The 20,713-nt window shown below is 43.6% G+C and overlaps 1 protein-coding gene across 5 annotated transcripts in view; it reads right to left on the bottom strand.

Moving 5' to 3' along the window:
• MTCL1 (microtubule crosslinking factor 1) overlaps window positions 1-20,713 on the bottom strand; it is a 181,558-nt gene that overhangs the window by 42,470 nt on the left and 118,375 nt on the right. For 3 of the 5 annotated variants that reach the window (XM_073331570.1, XM_073331573.1, XM_073331572.1), the window contains 3 exons: window positions 18,962-19,030; window positions 16,381-16,611; window positions 14,906-15,094 (listed from right to left, as the gene is read on the bottom strand). In XM_073331570.1, coding sequence (XP_073187671.1) covers window positions 14,906-15,094; window positions 16,381-16,611; window positions 18,962-19,030 — 489 coding nt within the window. The remainder of the gene's footprint in view (window positions 1-14,905; window positions 15,095-16,380; window positions 16,612-18,961; window positions 19,031-20,713) is intronic. The other 2 variants (XM_073331571.1, XM_073331574.1) reach the window with 1 other exon arrangement.

Below are 20,713 nucleotides of genomic sequence, written 5' to 3'. Positions count from 1 at the left end.
AAAACCTGTTTCTAATAGTTGCACTCTTCCAATTAAGGAACAGAAATGTATAATGTGATTTATGTGACGAATCAAAGCTCCAATCAAATTTTTAAAATAAACGTCTCACAAATGAGCTATAGACCAAGAATTATGCACAGAATCTACTCAACAAATTATTCTGAATAACAATGACCTTTAAGAAAATTACAATCTGTTAGCAGACAATTTATGAACAGAAAAAGTTGGAAAACTCGTTGAATAAATTCATTACAAATTATTCAGTGGGATTTCGTTAATGTGTAAGTTAACACTGCTACCTTGAGAAGACTTAAATTAGCTGATTTGATGGACAGATGCTTGACTAATTCTTTCTGTTTTCTCACTAACTTTGTCACTTTCTGGCTTCTACCTCGTCTTCTGATCTGGTCCCCGATGAAGTCCAAATATGGGGTTTATTTTCAGATGGGGGCAATTGATGCTTGCAGCAATTTAAACAAGAGACAGAAAGAATTCACACTGCAAAATTCAGATCTACATTTGTAACACCCCAAAGTCTAGGTCCGATTGTATCTGAGAAACTGGTCTGTCCCATTATAAAGATAGTGGCCATCTGAAAATTCCAGATCTGGGCTTGGATTTTAAACAACCCCCGAAGTTCAAGGTTGTTCAGCCACTGTTGTTTGGTTGGGACCCATGAAAGCCAATATAAATAATTTTTTCCCATAATCATTTGCAATTATTGATCTAAAATTAAATGCTCATTGCAAAAAGTAGCTTGGAAAACCAGAAGTGCCATATCATGTAAATCTCATTTAGCTCTCTTTAGGGACTGGCTAAAATCTTGCTAATGATCCCTTGGTGCATAGACAGTACAATAGAGATTCACACCAGATTTTGCAGACTTCAGTTCTATGGTTCTGTAGCATGGGCTTACAAGAATCAGAAATTAGAGAGCTAAAAGTCCCATTGGATCAGCTAGTCCATCCCCCACCAGTGCAGGTTTACTCTCAATATAATATTTTCTAGTACTTTGTCCAGTGTAGTTTGATATACAGAATTTTGCATGGAAAACCAAACTGTAATAACTAATCAAACATGCCAAGTAGCCTTAGAAATATTATAGTTTACAGTATTCCAAACCATATTACTCCTGGGGGCATTCTGTGCCAAAAAAATAAAAATTCTGTGCAGAATATTTTAAAATTATGTACATTTTATTTGTCAAAATAACACTACATAATCACACCAATTTCAAATATTTTGGTAATTTATTTCAGAATACCTGTCAGCAAGTGTGTCTGTAACAATACAGACACATGCAAAAATTCTCCCAAGATTAGGGAGTTAAAGAAACCCCTATGACAACCCAGTTCCTGTTTCTCTGTCCCCTTCCCCCGACCCAGAGCCCAGCTGGGGTGGGGGGATGGCAGACACCCACAACCCCTCCCCGAGCCCAGCCACGGTGCCCCCCCGAGCCTAGTTGTGGCCCCCCCTGGCCCAGATATCCACACCCCCTACCCCTTAGAGGCCAGACACCTGCCCCTTCTTTCTCCCACAGCCCAGCCGTAGCCCCCTCAGCCCAGACACTCCCTCCCCCCCGAGCCCATGAATCCAGAGGGAGAAACAGCCTGATGCTTGGTCCCAGGCTTGCATGGAGTTTCCTGCGTGCTGCTCTCTCCTTCCTCCAGGGCATGCTGGGAATTGCAGCTGCCAGGAACCCTGTAGGTCCCTCCCCTTTCCCCCAGCAGGGTCTTCTATGTGCAAGCTGGGCTCTACTGGGTCCACTGGTCTCTAGTGGTGGCCAGCAGTACTGCAGCCCATTTCTGTGGGAGAAAGGAAATTCCGCATGCATGTTAATTTCTGCAAAATTCTGCATTGCGCAGTGGCGCAGAATTCCTCCAGGAGTTCCATGTGGTTTATTAGAAAATAAAATGTTATACACATGGGGAAATGACTGCAGGTGACTCATTGACATAACAGTAATCTATTTGGACTGAAGGAAGAAATGAAATGTTGCTACATGCAATACTGTATAGCACAGGGTTTAAAACAGACACACCCAAAGAAACAGAATTAAGACCATTGCTACTTAATGCAGGTTAGAACATTACATACTGTCACATGCTGAATCGGCATATAACATCACCTATTTATCAACATGTCTATGTGATGTTACAGTTACCGCTATGAGTTTTATTCTGCTGTCCAATGAGGGCCAGATTTTCAGAAGAGCTCAGCTCTTGTTTAGATGCCAAAAATAAGTGGGTCTTTTGAAAATCTGGCCACAGTATCACAATGGAAAGTATTAGGTTCTGAGCACTTGAAAATCTGGCCCCACAAGAGTCTATGAGGCTCTCTTACACAAGGATTTTTTTCTCTGCTGTGGCCTGACAAGGTGTTTCTCTATAAATTTAACTGAAAGATTACTTACCTTACCCTAGGTGTGAAAAGGGGAAGAATTAAGAACAGTAGGAAAATATGAGCAATTTGCACTAAAAGAACTTAGTACATTCTCCTGGAGTTTCTCCTCTGCACCAAATATTCCTCTCTGCACCAAATATGCATCAAATAGTCTACAAAACTATTCAGCACAAGTTCAAAGCCACAGGCCAAACTTTATTAGGCTCTCTACTCCCTTGTATTACAGGACACACCAATCCTCTTGCCATAGGGTAAACACACACACTGTGAAAGCAACTAAAAGAATCTCAAATATACACAATTCATGATGAAACAATTTAACCTCTAGAGGACTTCTCCTCCCCAGCAGAAGCTCTCCTCCTTCCCTCTTATTTCTCAGAAGGAAATAAGACACCTCCCAGCTCAATTGTCCTCCTTCATCCTGGTTAAGAACTGGAAGAGCCTCCATGCCTACCTCCTCATGGCTATCTGAGTCGCCTCCCCACATTGATGGGTCGAGGATTTGGCCCTGTACAATGGAGCCAAGTTATAGAGACACCATCAACAGGAATAGAGGGGGAGATTTTCAAAGGCACAAATGGCAATTAGGCACCTAACTCCAACTGAAAGTCAATGGGATATAGATGCCTAACTGCCATTTGGACTACGGGCCTAGCTGCCATTTGAGCCTTGAACAGCTCCCTTCTAGTCAATTAACACAAAGTTAAAAGTAGTTTGGGGCATTACACCTGCCTCTCTGCAAGTCCCACTGCACATTTTCCTGATTTTACCATCGTATTTTCCTACATTTAAAAAATATTTCCCTCCCGTGTCAGTGTAAAGACTCACACAAACTGAGTGACTGCACAGGGAAAATAGTGAAAATAACCATTCACAAAGTGCTGTTAAACGCACTGCATAAACCAACTGGGGGAAAATATTACTTTTCTAATCTCTTTTAGTTTTAGTGATCTCAGATGTAAACTATAACTGTGATAGGTAACAAATTTCAGACAGAAATGTTATTTTTAAATTGATTGTGTTTGCCATGGGAATCATAGCTTTGAATTGCCTGATGTCTGTGCATGTAAAACTTCAACCATAAAATCATGTAAAAACTAGGTTTATTTAACAAACAAAAAGTAATTAGCTGTTCTAGAGAAGAGCCTATGGAGCCACAATATAGGTTAGCAGGGGGCTAATGCCTATCTCTACAGGAGTGGTATGAAAGTCACTATTATGGACTAGATATAGCCATTCTCTATGGTAGCTAGAGTTCTAACTAGCTTGCTATATAAACCCAATTTTGATCACATCCCTCTAATTTCCTCAACATCCGTTCTGCTTGAAATTCCTCATCTGTGGTCTGTAGTCAGAGAGGGATTATTTTGGGGTGGAGCAAATTTGAAGGGATTTAGATAAGATGTTTGTGAGACCAAGGTCTTTAAAAAAATTAGGAGAATTGGAATTCATTTGCAAATTTGATACAATTAACTTAGGCTTGAATAGAGACTGAGAGTGGCTAAGTCATTATGCAAGGTAGCCTATTTCCCCTTGTTTTTTCCTACCCCCCCCCCCCCAGATGTTCTTGTTAAACAAGATGTTCTTGGATTTGTGCTGGAAATAGCCCACCTTGATTATCATACCCATTGTAAGGAGAGTGGTCACTTTAGATAAGCTATTACCAGCAGAAGAGTGGGTTTGTGTGTGTGTGTGGGGAGGATGGGGGGGGGTGAGAAAACCTGGATTTGTGCTGGAAATGGCCCAACTTGATTATCATACACATTATAAGGAGAGTGATCACTTTAGATAAGCTATTACCAGCAGTAGAGTGGGGTGGGAGGAGGTATTTTTTCACGCTTTGTGTGTATATAAAAAGATCTTCTACACTTTCTACAGTATGCATCCGATGAAGCGAGCTGTAGCTCACGAAAGCTTATGCTCAAATAAATTGCTTAGTCTCTAAGGTGCCACAAGTACTCCTTTTCTTTTTGCGAATACAGACTAACACGGCTGTTACTCTGAAACCAGAAAATTCTTTGACTGTTGCTGGTAAAGCCACAATTACAATGGCTTTGTCTAGAAACTTCATATTTATTTTATTTAAGACTCTTTGAGGAGATCTAGGGCTCAGTCCTGCATGTTTCTATCTGCTCTGGACTTGAGCAGCAAAGCACATAAACACATACTAAATTTTAAACAGATGAATAATCCCACCGATATCAAATAATAGCTCTTATGTCCTTCCTGCTCCTCCCATGGGCCAGTGTAGTGGATGAAGTCAGAGGAAATGGGGCATGACTTCATGACAGCATGGCTTCCCTGCATGCTGGTGATCCCTGGTTACCATAACAGGCTGTCCCCTGGGGACATTGGCAGCCACTGTAAGAAGAACAGAGGAGTCCCAACTGGTGCATAGCTGACCTAAGATCAGAGAAGCACAAAGGTAGCTTAAAGCTACTGTGTGTGCCTGTCTGCTACAGCCAAGGATTGGTCTGTGTGAGAAGGAAATAAGAGTTCACAGCAAGTTTTCACCATCAATGATTTTATCTGCATTCTGAAAATACCTCACCCCCCAAGGAAGTTCCCAGGAAAAAACAGTAAATATTAATTAAGTATAAAGACTATTTGAATGTGTAGTTATAAACCCATGATCTGACCACTCCCCCCCCGGATTTCATTTAACATTTTAGCAGCGGTCAGGGAAGTGCCAGCAGCTTGGTCTAGCAGGGAGTCACAGACAAAAGGTCAGGAGCAGCCACAACAGAGGAGATCTGAAGAAACATGCTTCCTCTCTGTGGTCCTCGAGCCAGGCAAGAGTGGAGCTGGATCTTGGTGCAAATAATTCTAGTACTTTAAATACTAATTACTATTCCTGAAGGCTTTTTTAAAAACCAAGCTTTGAAAGAAAGACAAATATTGTATAAGCCAAAAATATAACTGGGGATTTTGCTTGAACCTCCAGAGCACAAAATATGAATATATTTGTTTTTACTGCACTTTACTGAGGGAGCAGAGATAAGTAAGCTCTCTTCTTTCCTCTCCCCTGTTCTCACACTACCCAGGAGGCATTTCACCCCTTCCACTCAACCAATATGACCCCTTCCCTAAGCAACACCCACCAAACCACCCACTCACACTCCCCTTCAAGCAATATTAAAAGTAATCCTCTACTGGGTTGCCAGCCTCACTCTCCCCGCTTGCCTCCCTGCTGCCTTTCTTCTCTGCTCTTGTACCATGTTCCATGTCAGTTCTTCCTTGCCTGAACTTTTGATATAACCCAGGCTGGTTCCCGGACTGAGGGAGTAAGTCAGCATCATGGAGAGTTGGATTATGTCAGGAAGGACAAGCTGAAGTAAGAGTCAAATGGGGTGTGAAGAGAGAAATAATAGAGAGGATTGCTCCTTTCAAGAGTCTCTGTCTACCTGGTCTCCCAGGAGCAAGAACCAATCCCTCCCTCCTCTCCAGTGATCCTCTCCCACAACGTTAGGAAAATGGCCAATCCCTAAGGCAGGGGTGGGCAAACTTTTTGGCCTGCGGGCATCAGTGTTGCAAAACTATATGGATGGCCGGGTAGGGGGGGCTGTGCCTCCCCAAACAGCCTGGCCCCCGCCTCCTATCCGCCCCCTCCCACTTCCTGCCCCCTGACTGCCCCCCTCAGAAGCCCCGACCCATCCAACCCCCCCTGCTTCTTGTCCCCTAACTGCCCCCTCTTGGGACCCCCGCCACTAGCCGCCCCCCAGGACCCCACCCCTTATCCAATGCCCCCTGCTCCCTGTCTGCCCCCACCCCATCCACACCCCTGCCCCCAGACAGGCCCCCTGGGACTCCCATGCCTTTCCAACCCCCCGCCCCCGTCCCCTGCCCCTCCTCAGAACCTCCACCCCATCCAACCTCCCCCTGCTCCCTGTCCCCTGACTGCCCCGACCCCTATCCACACCCCTGCCCCTAATCACCTTCCAGGACCCCACCCCGTATGCAGCCCCCCTGTCCCCTGACTGCCCCAACCTCTATCCTCACCCCCGCCCCCTGACAGTCCCCCCCAGCACTCCCACACCTATCCAACCTCCCCCGCTCCCTGTCCCCGGACTGCCCCAGGATTCCCTGCCCCTTATCCAACTCCCCGCCCGACTCCCTGCCCTCTTACCATACCGCTCAGAGCAGCAGGAGCCCACAGCCCCGCTGCCTGGCTGGAGCCAGCCACGCCGCCATGCTGCTCGGCAAGAGCGGCGGGCCAGAGAGCTGGTGGTTCAATGCACCGAGGCTGCGGGGTAGGGGGAACAGCAGGGGAGGGACTGGAGCTCAGGGGCCGGGCAGGATGGTCCCGCGGGCCGGATGAGGCCCGCAGGGCTGTAGTTTGCCCACCTCTGCCCTAAGGTGATTTTCACTTGGAGATTAACCAGCATTTTAATGGTTAAGGTCATCATTCTTAAAAGAAGCTGTTGATTTGGGGTGCCTCCATTTTTGAGTGTCTAACATCCCACATGTCTCAAGGAAGGCATCAAAAACAGAGCACCTACAACTAGAGGCCACTCTTCAAAATTATGACCTCGGTGTTAAGAATTTTCCTCCATGCAATTCCTCTTTTGAGAGGGGGTGGGAGAGTCTGCAGCAGCAGGAGATGCTGAAAATGCCAGCCAGCCCATAAACCATTAAACATGAACACGGGTTACTCAGAGTTATAGTAAATCCCTTTCCAGACCTGCTTCTCTCAGTCACACACATTATTACAGGAACTCCCTCTTAAAAGGAAGTGTGAAACCTGCCTGGCCCAAATCCAGACCCCCATCATCTCTGCACTGTCCAGCCTGAAACTCCAACCACAGCGAGGAAATGCAGTCTTGAGAGAAGACCCCCCTCCTACCCACAGCACTTGCTATGAGCTCTGCTCCCTCCAGAGGAGCTGGAGCTGTGGCTCTAATCCCACCAGCCACACATATATACACTGCCATATATCCAGAGCTGGAAGTCTCTCAAGAAAGCAATATTAAAGGACAACTACAAACTATACCAATGCAAAGGAAAGATAGGAAGAATAGTAAGAGGCCAATATGACTCCCTCAGGAGTGCTTTAATGACCTAAAATTCAAAAAGGAATCCTACAAAAAGGAGAAGTATGGACAAATTGCTAAGGAGGAGTAAAACGAACAACACAAGCATGTAGGAACAAAATCAGAAAGGCTAAGGCACAAAATGAGTTATACCTAGCAAGGGACATAAAATGCGATTAGAAGAGGTTCTATAAATGCATTGGAAGCAAGAGAAAGATGAAGGAAAGTGTAGGTCCTATACTTAATGGGGAAGGAGAGCTAATAACTTATGACATCAAGAAGTTGATATGTTTAAAGTCAGTTTTGCTTCAGTCTTCACAAAAATTATTAACAAGGAGGAAGGAACATAAGCCAAAGCCGGGAAAAAACAGGTTAAAGAATAGTTAAACAAGTTATATGTATTCAAGTCAGCAGGACCTGATGAAATTCATCGTAGATTACTTAAGGAAATCTTGGAACCATTCTAAATTATCTTTGAGAACTCCTGGAAGATAGGCGAGCTCCCAGAAAACTGGAGAAAGGGAAATAAAGAGGACCTAGGGAATTATAGACCAGTCAGCCTAACTTTAATATCTGGAAAGATACGTGGAACAAATTATTGAACAATCTACATCAATTCATCAGCATCTGGAGGATAACAGGTTACAAGGAATAGTCAGCATGAATTTGTCAAGAACAAATCATGCCAAACTAACCTCATTTCCTTCTTTGACAGGGCTACTGGTCTAGTGGATAGGGGGCAAGCAGCAGATGTGATATATCTTAATGTCAGTAGGACTTTTGACACAGTCCCACATGATATTCTCATAAGCACACTAGGGAAATGTGGTCTAAATGAAAATACTATAAGGTTGGTGCACAACTGGTTGAAAGACAGTACTCAAAGAGTAGTTACCAGTGGTTCACTGTCAAAAGGGAAGGGCATATCTAGTCTCAGAGAGGTCATTCCTGAGTCCAGTATTATTAAATATTTTTATTAATGATTTGGATAAAAGAGTGGAGAGTACACTTATAAAATCTGAAGATGACACTAAATTGGGAGGGTTGCAAGGACTGGGAGAATTGGTCAGTATTGAAGAAGAAATTTAATAAAGGTAAGTGCAAAGTTCACTTTGGAAGTAAAAATCAAATACAAAGCTACAAAATGGGGAATAACTGGCTAGAAGGTAGTACTGCTGAAAGTGATCTGGGAGTTATAGTGACCACAATTTGAATATGAGTCAACAATGTGATACAGCTGTGAAAAAGGCGAATATAATTCTGAGGCACATTAATTGGAGTATCATGTGAAAGGCACGAAAGGTAATTATCCTGCTCTGCTTGGCACTGGTGAGGCCTCAGCTGGAATCCTGTGTCCAATTCTGGGCACCACACTTTAGGAAAGATGTGAACAAATTGGAAAGAGTCCAGAGTGGAGCAACAAAAATGATAAAAAGGTTTGGAAAACCTGACTGATGAGGAAAGATTTAAAAAACTGGGCATGTATAATCTTGAAAAAATAAGACTGAGGGGGAACCAGAGAACAGTCTTCAAATATATTAAGGGCTGGTATAAAGAGGACAGTGCTCAATTGTTCTCCATGTCCACTGAAGGTAGGGCAAGTAGTAATGGGCTTATTATGTAGCAAGAGAGATAGAGGTTAGATATTAGGAAAAACTGTCTAGCTATAAAAATAGTTAAGATCTGGAATATGTTTCCTAGGAAGGCTGTGGAATCCCCATCACTAGAGGTTTTTAAGAACAAGCTGAACAAACACTAGTCAGGAATGGTTTAGGTTACCTGGTCCTGCCACAGAACAAGGGGCTAGACATGGTAACTTCTCAAGGTCCCTTCCAGCCCAACATTTCTACGATTCTATAGTATAGAATAGTGAGTGTGTCTTTGGAAAGGAAGTACTTCCCTCTAGGGTCCCAGAATGGGGGATGTCTGTTCCCAGGGCAGACTCTATGGAACAGGCATCCTACAGCAGCGTGGCTGACAGCTCTAAAACAGGATCTTTAGGGTCAAGTGTTGGCTTCTTGAGGCCTGACTGGATAACTGCATGTTCAGGGAGGTTTGCAGGCTAACCTCTTTGAGGGAGATGTTGACAAAATGAACCACAAATGAGCTACGTGTTCCTCAGTGGCTTTTAGCAGCTATGAGTGGCCAAGATCTATCTCACATGTTGCATCCAGACATCTCTCAGAGCTTCCACGGAACTCACTTTTGGTACTGAGATTCCATGAGGGAAAGTGGGGTGACACCTTCTTTGCTCCAATTTTATCACTAATAAATATGTATTGTGACAAAGTTCCTGCTCTACCTTGGTGGGTCTTGGGCTTAATGGCGGATTTGCTCGCCTTGGAGCTCCACGGCAGCCCTCAGCTTGGCCGTTTTTCTGAACCCACAGTCCAGGTCGACTCCTCCTGTGTCTGACTAGGAGTTGGGAGGATTTGGGGGGAACCTGGGCCCGCCCTCTACTCCGGGTTCCAGCCCAGGGCCCTGTGGAATGCCGCTGTCTAGAGTGCCTCCTGGAACAGCTGTGCAACAGCTACAACTTCCTGGGCTACTTCCCCATGGCCTCCTCCCAACACCTTCTTTATCCTCACCATAGGACCTTCCTCCGGGTGTCTGATAATGCTTGTACTCCTCAGTCCTCCAACAGTCCGCGTTCTCACTCTCGGCTCCTAGTGCCTCTTGCTCCCAGCTTCTCACACACACACCACAAACTGAAGTGAGTTCCTTTTTAAAACCCAGGTGCCCTGATTAGCCTGCCTTAATTGATTCTAGCAGCTTCTTGATTGGCTGAAGGTGTTCTAATCAGCCTGTCTGTCTTAATTGTTTCCAGAAGGTTCCTGATTGTTCTGGAACCTTCCCTGTTACTTTACCCAGGGAAAAGGGACCTACTTAGTCTGGGGCTAATATATCTGCCTTCTATTACTCTCCTATAGCCATCTGGCCCAAACCTGTCACAGTATTAATGAAGGATTTTTAAAATCTGGAATAATTTATAAACTGAAGTTTATATTGGAAATTCTGTAGTGTGTATAGAGTCAGGGCCAGATCCTGCAAGCTCATGGAATTCAGTGGGAGTTCCAAGTATAGAGGGCATGCAGTGTTGTGCCCTACTTTTGCAGCAAAATTGACATTTTGAGCCAAACATATAATAGTGTATCTGAGAGCAGAATATGGCTCTTACAGAGATCTAAATTGGCTACAGGATCAGAATTAACCTGCAACAAAGTTTCTCTTTTTTGTATTAGAGAGTGATATGACCCTTTCTTGCCGCTTAGCTGGAAGCCCAATAGCAGTAGACCATTTTAACTCTTAATGTATCTGTCAAATACAGAGTGCTTGGAAACTGAGGAGTGTGGTATATGCAGTGCAGTATAACAGACAATGAAATGCAGGATAGCTCTTGAAATAAGTAATATTTAGCAAACTTACTATTCTTGCAGTAGTCACACAATATGTATTTCCTGGTTAGAAGGTAGAAGACTTGTTTGCCCTCACAAATCCACTGGAGCCCCATGCAGTATTCATTAAAAATATCTGCTTCTATCAGCAGGGGTAGAGACATGATTTGTTACTATGAGTCATTTCCTTAAGTGAGATTGCTGGAAATGCTGAATTAGAAGAGCACGTAACACTTACAAAAATGAATTATATGCATGCTACTTACCACTGTTGCCAATTTAATTGACATTAATCTCAGAGCAATGATTCTTTCAGAGAGGACATATTTTATTCATATATTCTTGATTGCTGAGATTGCTGTCTAAGGTTGTACTTGAAAAGCTAATATATGGCTGAGGCTTATTGAGATGGTACTGGTTTATATTTATTTTACTCATTCGTAGACTAATTTAGTCTACAAGATGAATGCAGTTATATGATATGTTTATAAGCATCTTTTCAGTGCCCTGTCTCAGCCTCATTCTCGGGAGGAGACCATGGTGATACATAAGGGACTGGTGAGCTACATTCCCAGAAAGGGCAGCTTCTGACCTCCAACAGGATGATTAATACTAAACCCTTCCCAAGTCAGACATGCGAGTGCTAGACTAACCAAATGAAAAAAATCTTGGTAGCGCATTTTACATGAAAACATCTACTGGACAAAGGCTCTGGGTATCTTTCACTACATTGTAGCTAGAGAATGGAGTTTTCAGTTACTGAAGGTCAAAAAGCAAAGGCAAAATGCACCCCAGTTGTTCATAGATTGCAAGAACAGTATGCAGCTCTCTATAGACCATACTTTTGTGGTTTCGTGTGTGTTGTGCGCGCGCACACACACACACATACACACACAAAAACAGTCTAAGCCTTGAACCTAAGAAGTAGGTGCAAGAGTCCTGTAAACCTCCTAGAAACAATCCTAGTCTTACTACAGGATGGAAACAAACTGTTTCCTATAGTGGATCTATTAGATCACACAGCCATTACAAATACTGTACTAATAGTGTAGGACCAGATCATGCCCTGTAGATCCTCACATAGCAGGGGCCTCTCTGAGAGTCGACGCCCTTCAACGTGAATGGAAAGCATGCCCCCACAGCACCATGGCCCTTCCTCTCCAGACTCCAGGGAGAACTTGGATAGTCTGCGGACCTGGGGAGGGTAGAGGAAGTTAGAGGGAGAAGAGTAGGGAATGCAGACACACCTACCCATCCCCAAACCCTGTGGAGATTCCAGTGCAAAGTTAATACAGCCTGAGACAGTATTCATTTTCTTGCAGACTCCCTCTACGCCGTGGTTTCCCCCAGTCCTCATTCTGTAGTGTAGTGGGGCACCTGCCCCACTCTGGCACGGAAGGGGTTAAAGCATGCCAGAGAGGCTGTACAGAGCCCCAGCCAATCCTGGAAGGGCTTATTGGGAGCCACTCAAGTGGAGGCTTGAAAGCAGCCTATCAGGGCCAGGCTTGGCCCTCTAAGAAGGCTGCAGGCCAGAGAGGAACAGAGTCTCTCCCTGGAGGGTAAAGGGAGAAGAACCGGCTCTTAGAGAGAGAAGCACCTAAGACAGAGCAGAGCAGAGCAGAGCAGGGCTGGGGGAGACTGGGGCCCTGACACAAAGGGGCAGAGAAGGTGCTGGGGATAGGGGGAAGTGGCCCAGGGAAGCTGGCAGTAGAGGAGAGTTGGAGGAGGGCAGTAAGTGGCTGCTCCTAGAGCAGGGGTGGGCAAACTATGGCCCAGGGGCTGCATCCGGCCCATCAGACATTTTAATCCAGCCCTTGAGCTCCCGCTGGGGAGTGGGCTCGGGGGTTTGCCCCGCTCCATGTGTGCCGTGGCACCGTCTGGCTCCCGGAAGCAGCAGCATGACCCCATATGGCTCCTACACATAAGGGCAGGCAGGGGGCTCTGCACACTGCTCCTACCCAAAGCGCCGCCCCTGCAGCTCCCATTGGCCGGGGACTACAGCCAATGGGAGCTGCAGGAGCAGCGCCTACAGATGGGGCAGTGTGCAGAGCTGCCTGGCCGCGCCTCCAAGTAGGAGCCGGAGAGGGACATGCTGCTGCTTGCAGGAGCTGCTTGAGGTAAGCACTGACCAGAGCCTGCAGCCCTGACCCCCTCCTGTGCCTCAACCTCATGCCCTAGCCCTGATCCCCTTCCCGCCCTCTGAACCCCTCGGTCTCAGCCCAGAGCACCCTCCTACACCCCCAGCCCCTCATCCCTAGCCCCACCCCAGAGTCTGCAACCCCTGCCAGAGCCCTAATCCCCTGCCTCACACCCCAATCCCCTCCCCAGCTCAGAGCCCCCTCCCGCACCCTGAACTCCTCATTTCTGTCCCCAACTCAGAGTCCGCACCCCCAGCTGGAGCGCTGACCCCCCTCTCGTACCCCAACCTCCAATTTTATGAGCATTCACAGCCCGCCATACAATTTTCATACAGATGTGGCCCTCGGGCCAAAAAGTTTGCCCACCCCTGTGCTAGAAGGTCCCTGGTTCGGGGCCCAGAGTAGTGGGCGGGCAGGCCTGGGCCCCTCCCCCACTTCCCAGTGATGAGGGTGGCTAAGCTAGACTGCAGTTTGCCCTTGGAGGAAGGGGCTAGACTGAGGACTCCAGTGAGCCATTGAGGCGAGTGATAGAACCAGAAGCTGCTGGTCCCCTGGAAGTGGGGGAGAGCCAGTGGAGCAGGCACAGCCGGAGGGCAGTGTCCAGAAGCGGACGGCATGGTCTGGGAGTGATGAGGGTCCGACTGGGAGGATGGTGGAGACCAGAGAGTAACGGTGGACGAGACACTACTAGTGAATGTGAAAGAGCTAATTCCCAAACGAACCACCATGAGGCGCCGCTGTGGTGAGTCTGTTACGCCAGCCATAGGCTGGGAAGCACACAGCAGCGTGGTTACAGTAGCATTTAGCTCACTGAATATGCATCTTCTGCTAGACACAACATTCTACTGTGGTTCCACATAATGGAAGGTCTCTGTTTTAGCCTCTTCCTTTTTAAAATTCCTAGGAAATTTCTCACAAACAATTATGTTAAAAGCCTTAACTCTACCCCCTTTGGAGTACCCATTATCCATATCCAGTACACAGGTTAACAAGGTGCACAATGCACAAGGCAGGGCTATCTGGTAAATTAGATGAGGTCCTGCACAATTGGTCCTTATCTTCAAAGTTCTCCATGGCCTGGACCCAGAGTATCTAAAAGATAGTCTAAAACTCTCACTCCGATAAGAGTAAAGCTTGAACTTTCTCCAAGAGTGGTCCAAAACTGTGGAATAAACTTTCCCAAGAATCAAGACCATCACAAATCTCCCCACCTTCTACTCCAAGGGCAAGGCTCATTTCTTTGACCTTGCCTTCTCTAACAAATACATAGCAACGGATCATATAAACAAAACAAGCCACATCCTACCAAAGCAAGACACTCCATTACACACCACTTCTTTCTTTGGGGAGAGGATGAGGGAACAAACTACATGTGACAGTTGTGTAGTCACATGGCTTAGTACACTACTGGAAGGTGCTCAGATAGTTTGCCGATGACCACAGTATAAAAGCCTGTACAGAATAGAATAGAATTTAATATTTAATCCAATAATGTAACAGAACTTTGGCATTACCTTTCTTTCATTTTTAAGGAAGACATTAAATACATGTGCCAGATTCTTAAAATATTTAAATGAAATAAAAAGCACCCCTCCTTTCTAATGGCTAGATGGTAAAATGCTCAGGAAAGATGAGTCTGTAAATTCTGCAAGCCATCAGATATTGATATATTTTTCTGGGCAAGCAGCCACAAGAGGAAATGGGATTTTTCACTCCCTAGCGTCTGTCAAGAGGACAGTAGTAATCACATGACTCCCTATTAAATATAGATATAATGGATGAAACCCATTAAAGTTGCTGTGTAGCTAGGATTGAAGTTGTGTACAATTCTAGGTACTTAGATAAAATAGAACATCAGCAAAACAAAATGAATGACACTAAAAAAATCTACAGCATTAATTCCCAAGGCATGATGTGTAACTCCCTTCTGGTGTGATACCTGCTTTTGATGCTGCAATAGTTCTGCAGTCTGCAGCTGTGGTCCATGGTCAGTGCTCTCCGCTGTGGAATGTTGGGAATAATCCGTCAGTGCAAACACAACGTCATCCTCCTCCTCATCTCGTTCTGGGTCATCTCCCTTTCGTTCAGACTGAATGCCAAATTCTGGTAGGGCATCGAGGTGCTCAATCTAAAATGGCAAGAGAATGAACTCCACAGACACTGTTCCTGTATTAACTGTGCAGTGACTAAAAAAAAAAAAAAAAAAATCTACTGAAGGCTGGAGAAAAGGGATCTCCTTGTGGGTTGCAATTTATTAAGTCACATTCTGTATGCCAGTGAGAATGTTATTACACAACATAACATGAACACAACCCGACACACTGAAATCACTGAAGCCATAGAAAAGATGTTTTGCTATTAGGTGTGGATTTAGTTTACACAGAAGCAGAAGAGCATTGCAGCATCTATAAATGGTCACTCCTGTCTTGAAGATTATTCATTCGGCCTAATTTGGTAGCACAAACACCTGCAGCAACTGTAGGCCAGGAATCAGTTGGTGAGGGATAGCTCAGTGGTTTGAGCGTTGGCATGCTAAGCCCAGAGTTGTGAGTTCAATCCTTGAGGGGGCCATTTAGGTATCTGGGGCAAAAGTTGGGGATTGGTCCTGCTTGGAGCAGGGGGGCTGGATTAGACGACCTCCTGAGGTCCCTTCCAACCCTGATACTCTATGATTCAAATGCTGAAAGAAAAGGCACCACGGACAGGAGGTACATAAATATTAGCAATACATGAAACAATTACTTAGAAGGTGGTTTCGGAATATTATGAACTTGAAGGATACTTCTCCCCTCCCCAGGAATTTTACTTAGAGCAGCAGACTACGAAAATGCCTTTCTCCCAGTCATTTTATTTAATAAGGCCAAGATTTCCCAATGTGTATAGGTGGTTCTGGGTGCCTTCTTTCAGAGTGGTGCTTACTGATGGATGAATCACTGCTGAATTCACACAAGAAGCTGTGTGACTCTACTGCCAGTATGAAAACAGAGCACCTCTTCATCTGTATTCCTGAGGGCTTTTTGAGGAGTACACTGTACATAAACGTGAAAAAAGCAACATCACTCAAACCATCCAAACAGATTTTAATCCATTAGCCCACTAATACACTTATTGCTCCATATAATTGTGCTAGCTGGGGGGTTTGTTTTAAAGATGAGAGAGCAGTAATTCAGAGATGTCAGATGGGTTATCCCTCTTTACAAAATGATTTTTAAAAGGCCAGTAACTTTAACTTCAAATTCCATTTCAGTCCGTTTTAAACTCATGATTATGGAGGGCTGGTGCGGCTCCATAATTGGTTGAGTTGAGGTTTGCATGCAAAACAGGGATATCTGAATATTCATTTTGCTCATGACAGAACTAGAAACTCCACTCATCTTTGCAGTTTCACTCCACTGAATAAGACGGGCCTGTTACCTCCAGTATGTCCTCCCCTTCCTCTTCTATTTGCTTGCCTTGCTGCCAGTGTTTCAGCAGCCACTTCAGTTTCACATACAGCAGGAAGGTATTCTGCTTGAAATGCCTGAGTTCTTGCTGCATCAAACTTTTCTCCTGACTCCAGGTCTTCTCCTCCAATTTATTCTGCAAAGTCAAGCTCTGCACCTCCAAATCTTTCCTCCGCAAGGTCTGCAGATGCTCCTCCTCCAGCTTTAATGGAACAACACACACAATATCAATCGGGTGCTGCTGATGGGTGAGACAACCTGAAACCTCTAATTTCAATCAATATTAGCTACTTTATTTGGCAAGAAGAATCAAAAGACCACAGCTTACAGCCCTCAGTTAATTAACCATATGCAAATAACCTGCTGAGGGAATGTACACAGTTAATTCACTTTAAAGATGCACAACAACAATGCTGCTACATAAAACACGTTTATGTCCAACATACTTTCCTTCTACTCTTCATTGCATCTTTTCAGTATGTTCCCTGCGTGGACCTGACCCTAAAACTGCTTCATTCAAAACTCATTTGATGACTGAATTTCTACCTACTCCTATAAAATGAGAGTATAATAATCCCTACAACACACAAGAATTTCAATTTTCCTCCCCTCCCTGCACAATCACTCCTTTTGTTAAGAATGTATCTTCATCTCACTCTCAAGAAACAGAGCTCCCTTGTCTTTTATATTAGCTATCAAACACAAGTCTTGGCCTTTTTACATTAGCACTGAGGATTCATACTTGAAGGGCTGTTTGAGCTGCTTCATGGTGAACTCCTACAGTTTCTGCACAAGGCTGAAGCATAGATGCACACTGTGCTTGAAGATACAAGCATACTGAGACTCAGAATAGTCTGAGTTCCAACCCCATAAGCACCAAGAATAGCTCACAGTCTCACAGTTTGCAATTTAAACCCTATTATAATTTATTTGACACCAAACATCGGCCAGAAAAGTCATTCTTGAATGCAACGTCTTACTGTATAAGTGAAAAACAGGCAATGGATTGATCTGGCAACCATAAGAGTTACATAAATTACCTTTCAGCAGTCACATACTCCTATATGAATGCCAATATATTTCTGTTTTAACTGAATGCGGATGCTTACTAATGAGGGAAAGGCATTTAGAAAAGGAATGCAGAGCCATTGTTTATAGATGCCATTTCATATTATTTTGTTTCCTGTCATATCATGAGTCTATTAAATAACTGCCTCTCTTGTTGGTTACCAATCCAGTACAAATGAAAGCCATAGTAAACTAGCCACTACAATTCCTTAAACCATACAGAATATATCCTGCAACAAACACCTCATAGCTATAGAGAACACTTGGAAGGTTCATCTTCAGGAAAGGGGACAGAAAACCAGACCAATAATTCCTATTACAAATAAAATAAAATAAAATATGCATCTAATTACCCCTAAAACATTCAGAATCCTATTTGCAACCTCCCATTCCATGACAAGCACTTTACTAAATAATGAACCCTTTTAAAAGTTTTGGACCTGTCATAATGCAAAGACACAGCACTCCTATGCAGATGAGCTAACAAAATCAGTTATCCAAAATGCACATACAATCCGTCACCTCTTCTGTTAGAGGGATTTTGGAGTAAAACTGGCTTATTAATAAATACTCTCAGTAACAGTAAACCCTTGTAAATAAATTACTGATTAAATCAGGAATATTTACTCACCACTATGCAATTTACAGGTTTATAATCGACCTTAAAAGTAGTTTAAAACAAAATGGATATTATGGGCCAAAAGTTGTGTGTACAACTCCCAGTCGTGCACATGGAGTTGCATATGGAAGGCAGACTTTAGTCCATTGCCACTTAATGTTGCCAGAAACAATATACTAAAAAGGAAACTATTGTAAGCTTAGTTTTTGAATGTGTAAATGAATATAACTTGGGTTAACAGAGCCTTGTTCCATTGAACTGAAATGGAGATTTGGTTAAAAACAGCCAAGATCTAGGAATCCAAGTCTTCAAAAAGGTGGGGGAAATATAGCCAATTTCATGATATGTACACTGAACATGAGCAATAAAAGACGGGGAAGGAAAGCATTGAGAAATAAAGAGGTCCTGATTTTCATCTCCTGTACACTGCTGTAACGCCACTGAATTCAGGGAGCATCTGATTTACACTAAGTGAGACAAGAATCAGGCCTACAACATCCAACTGTGCTCCTGGAGTTCAAGCAAGTGCTGTTCCACTGTCTCATGAAGAGCTGAAGGGGTAAAGAAGCAGCAGCCACTTCTTATGTGATCACAAATGTAGCAGCTCATGCAGGTTCTTTTGGCTGATTTCGCTAACAAGAAGATACCCAGGGGCACAAAGATACAGAAATTAGGTCAATTTACTTTCAACCAGCTTCTAGATTCTTCATTTCCTCAGATGAGTGAAAATAAATAACTAAAGTTGACGCTTTTGGGAGTGAATAGTAGTAACATGTAGACATAATTCCCTTGTTTTTGACAAAAAATGTTTCATTGTGCAGGCTCTGGCCAAATGTCTGTACTAGTGGATGGGTTTTGCATTTACCTGAATGATCCTCTCTGTAAACTTTTCTTGCTCCTCTTGGTGAAGTCTCGTCTCCTGCTCAAGTTGAGCCTGTATCGATACATTATGTACAGGTAAAACATGGGAATCCCTGAGCTGATCAGTAGGACAAAGGGACATGTTTAGTGGAAAGCGTGTGTTAATGGTGTAAAAAAATCTGTCGGACAGACATCTTCATGATTTACAGTTATATATACAGTTATAAGCAAAGCAGGATGTGCACATATGTAGCAATGCCTTAAATATATGTGAGGATTTCTTATGTGGCTTCCTAATAAAATATAAAAATAGGATCTTAATGTTGCATGTTGTATTTTCCTTTCAGGCCTGATCCTGCTGCCCTTATATAAGCAGTGTCATTGAAGTAATTGGAACTACTACAAGGTTACAGAATCAGAGCCTGTTTATAAGCTACTTATAGTATCTGGTAGTGTACCCAATCCACTGTGATGAAAGGTATTCACTTTTAGCATCCTTGCAGAGAGATCAGCCATACTGTACCTTTTAAAAAAAAATAAATCAGATAATGTGATCTCATTTATTACATGTAATACATAATGTTCCAGGTCAAAACGGTCCCTTTCGTCAGCTATGGGACAGGCTTTTACACAAGTTACAGCTGTACCTTACTAACATTTCTATTTTGAAAAGTGACTCTAAACCAGTCAAGTAGTGGAATCCCTGTTTATTGTATTTCATCTTTATTCTAAATGTTAGTCTTGCAAACTCACTCTGGGACCTGACCAGACCTCTCAAATATCTCTCATTTTTAGGGACATTACTCACTCAGTCTCAAAATTACTTATGTTCCATACCAATTGGGTATCCCCTTCAATTTTATTAACAATAATTATTTCAATCATGAAGCTAAGGTCACAGACTTAGTTATTTACACCAAAGAAATTAATCTCACAGCACTTACTTTCCTGCACTAATCACTTTTTGTCTCTCTCATTTTGGGTCTTTGCCACACATTTAGGTCTTGGCTAATTCCCAGTTATGGATCTGACAGTCAAACTCACTTCTTTCCTTCTCACATGTAACTGTAACTTGATATGGAAAACTTTGCAACACAAAAAGAAACATTTTTAGTTACTTGTCAGAGCAGAAACAGGACTATTTGAGGCCTGAAAGGGTGCATTCTAACTTTTTATCAGCCAATTAAAGCTACCATACACTCTCTCTGGGCCAAGTGATTCCTTCTTTAATTGGTACTCTGCTGTATAATTGACTTGTGCACGTCTGTTCTATGCCTGAAAAGAGAGATTTTTTTATAGAGCTGGGGGAATAAACTGATTTTTTCAGTTTTCTGGCAGTTGTGAAAAATAATAGAAATAAAAATTTCAGTTTGGGTCTAACTGAATCCAAAAATTGCGAACAATTTTGGTGAATTGAAAAAATCTATTTAGGGTCAAATGGAACATGTTTTGTTTGACCCCAAACAGACTTTTTCAATCATTTTTAAAGGGTTAGATTCACAAAATGGGAAGGGGGAGGAGTAGGTAGTGGTACACTCCTTGTAACTTTAGCCCAGTGGTCAAAGCACTCATCTGGGATGAAGGAAACCCAGCTTCAAATCTCTTCTTCAGGACGATTGATTCTGGGTCTCTCCCATTCCAAGTAGTTCCCCGACCACGGGGCTAAAAGTTATAAAAAGGGCACTATCACCACCACTACCACCTCCTCCTCCAGCCATTTTGTGAATGGCATGTAAGTTTTGAAACTATTAGGTGA

Source organism: Lepidochelys kempii, chromosome 2 (assembly GCF_965140265.1).
Source record: "Lepidochelys kempii isolate rLepKem1 chromosome 2, rLepKem1.hap2, whole genome shotgun sequence".
Taxonomy (NCBI): domain Eukaryota; kingdom Metazoa; phylum Chordata; order Testudines; family Cheloniidae; genus Lepidochelys; species Lepidochelys kempii.
The sequence above is the reverse complement of the archived record's forward strand: the minus strand, read 5'-3'. Positions and strand labels throughout refer to the sequence as shown.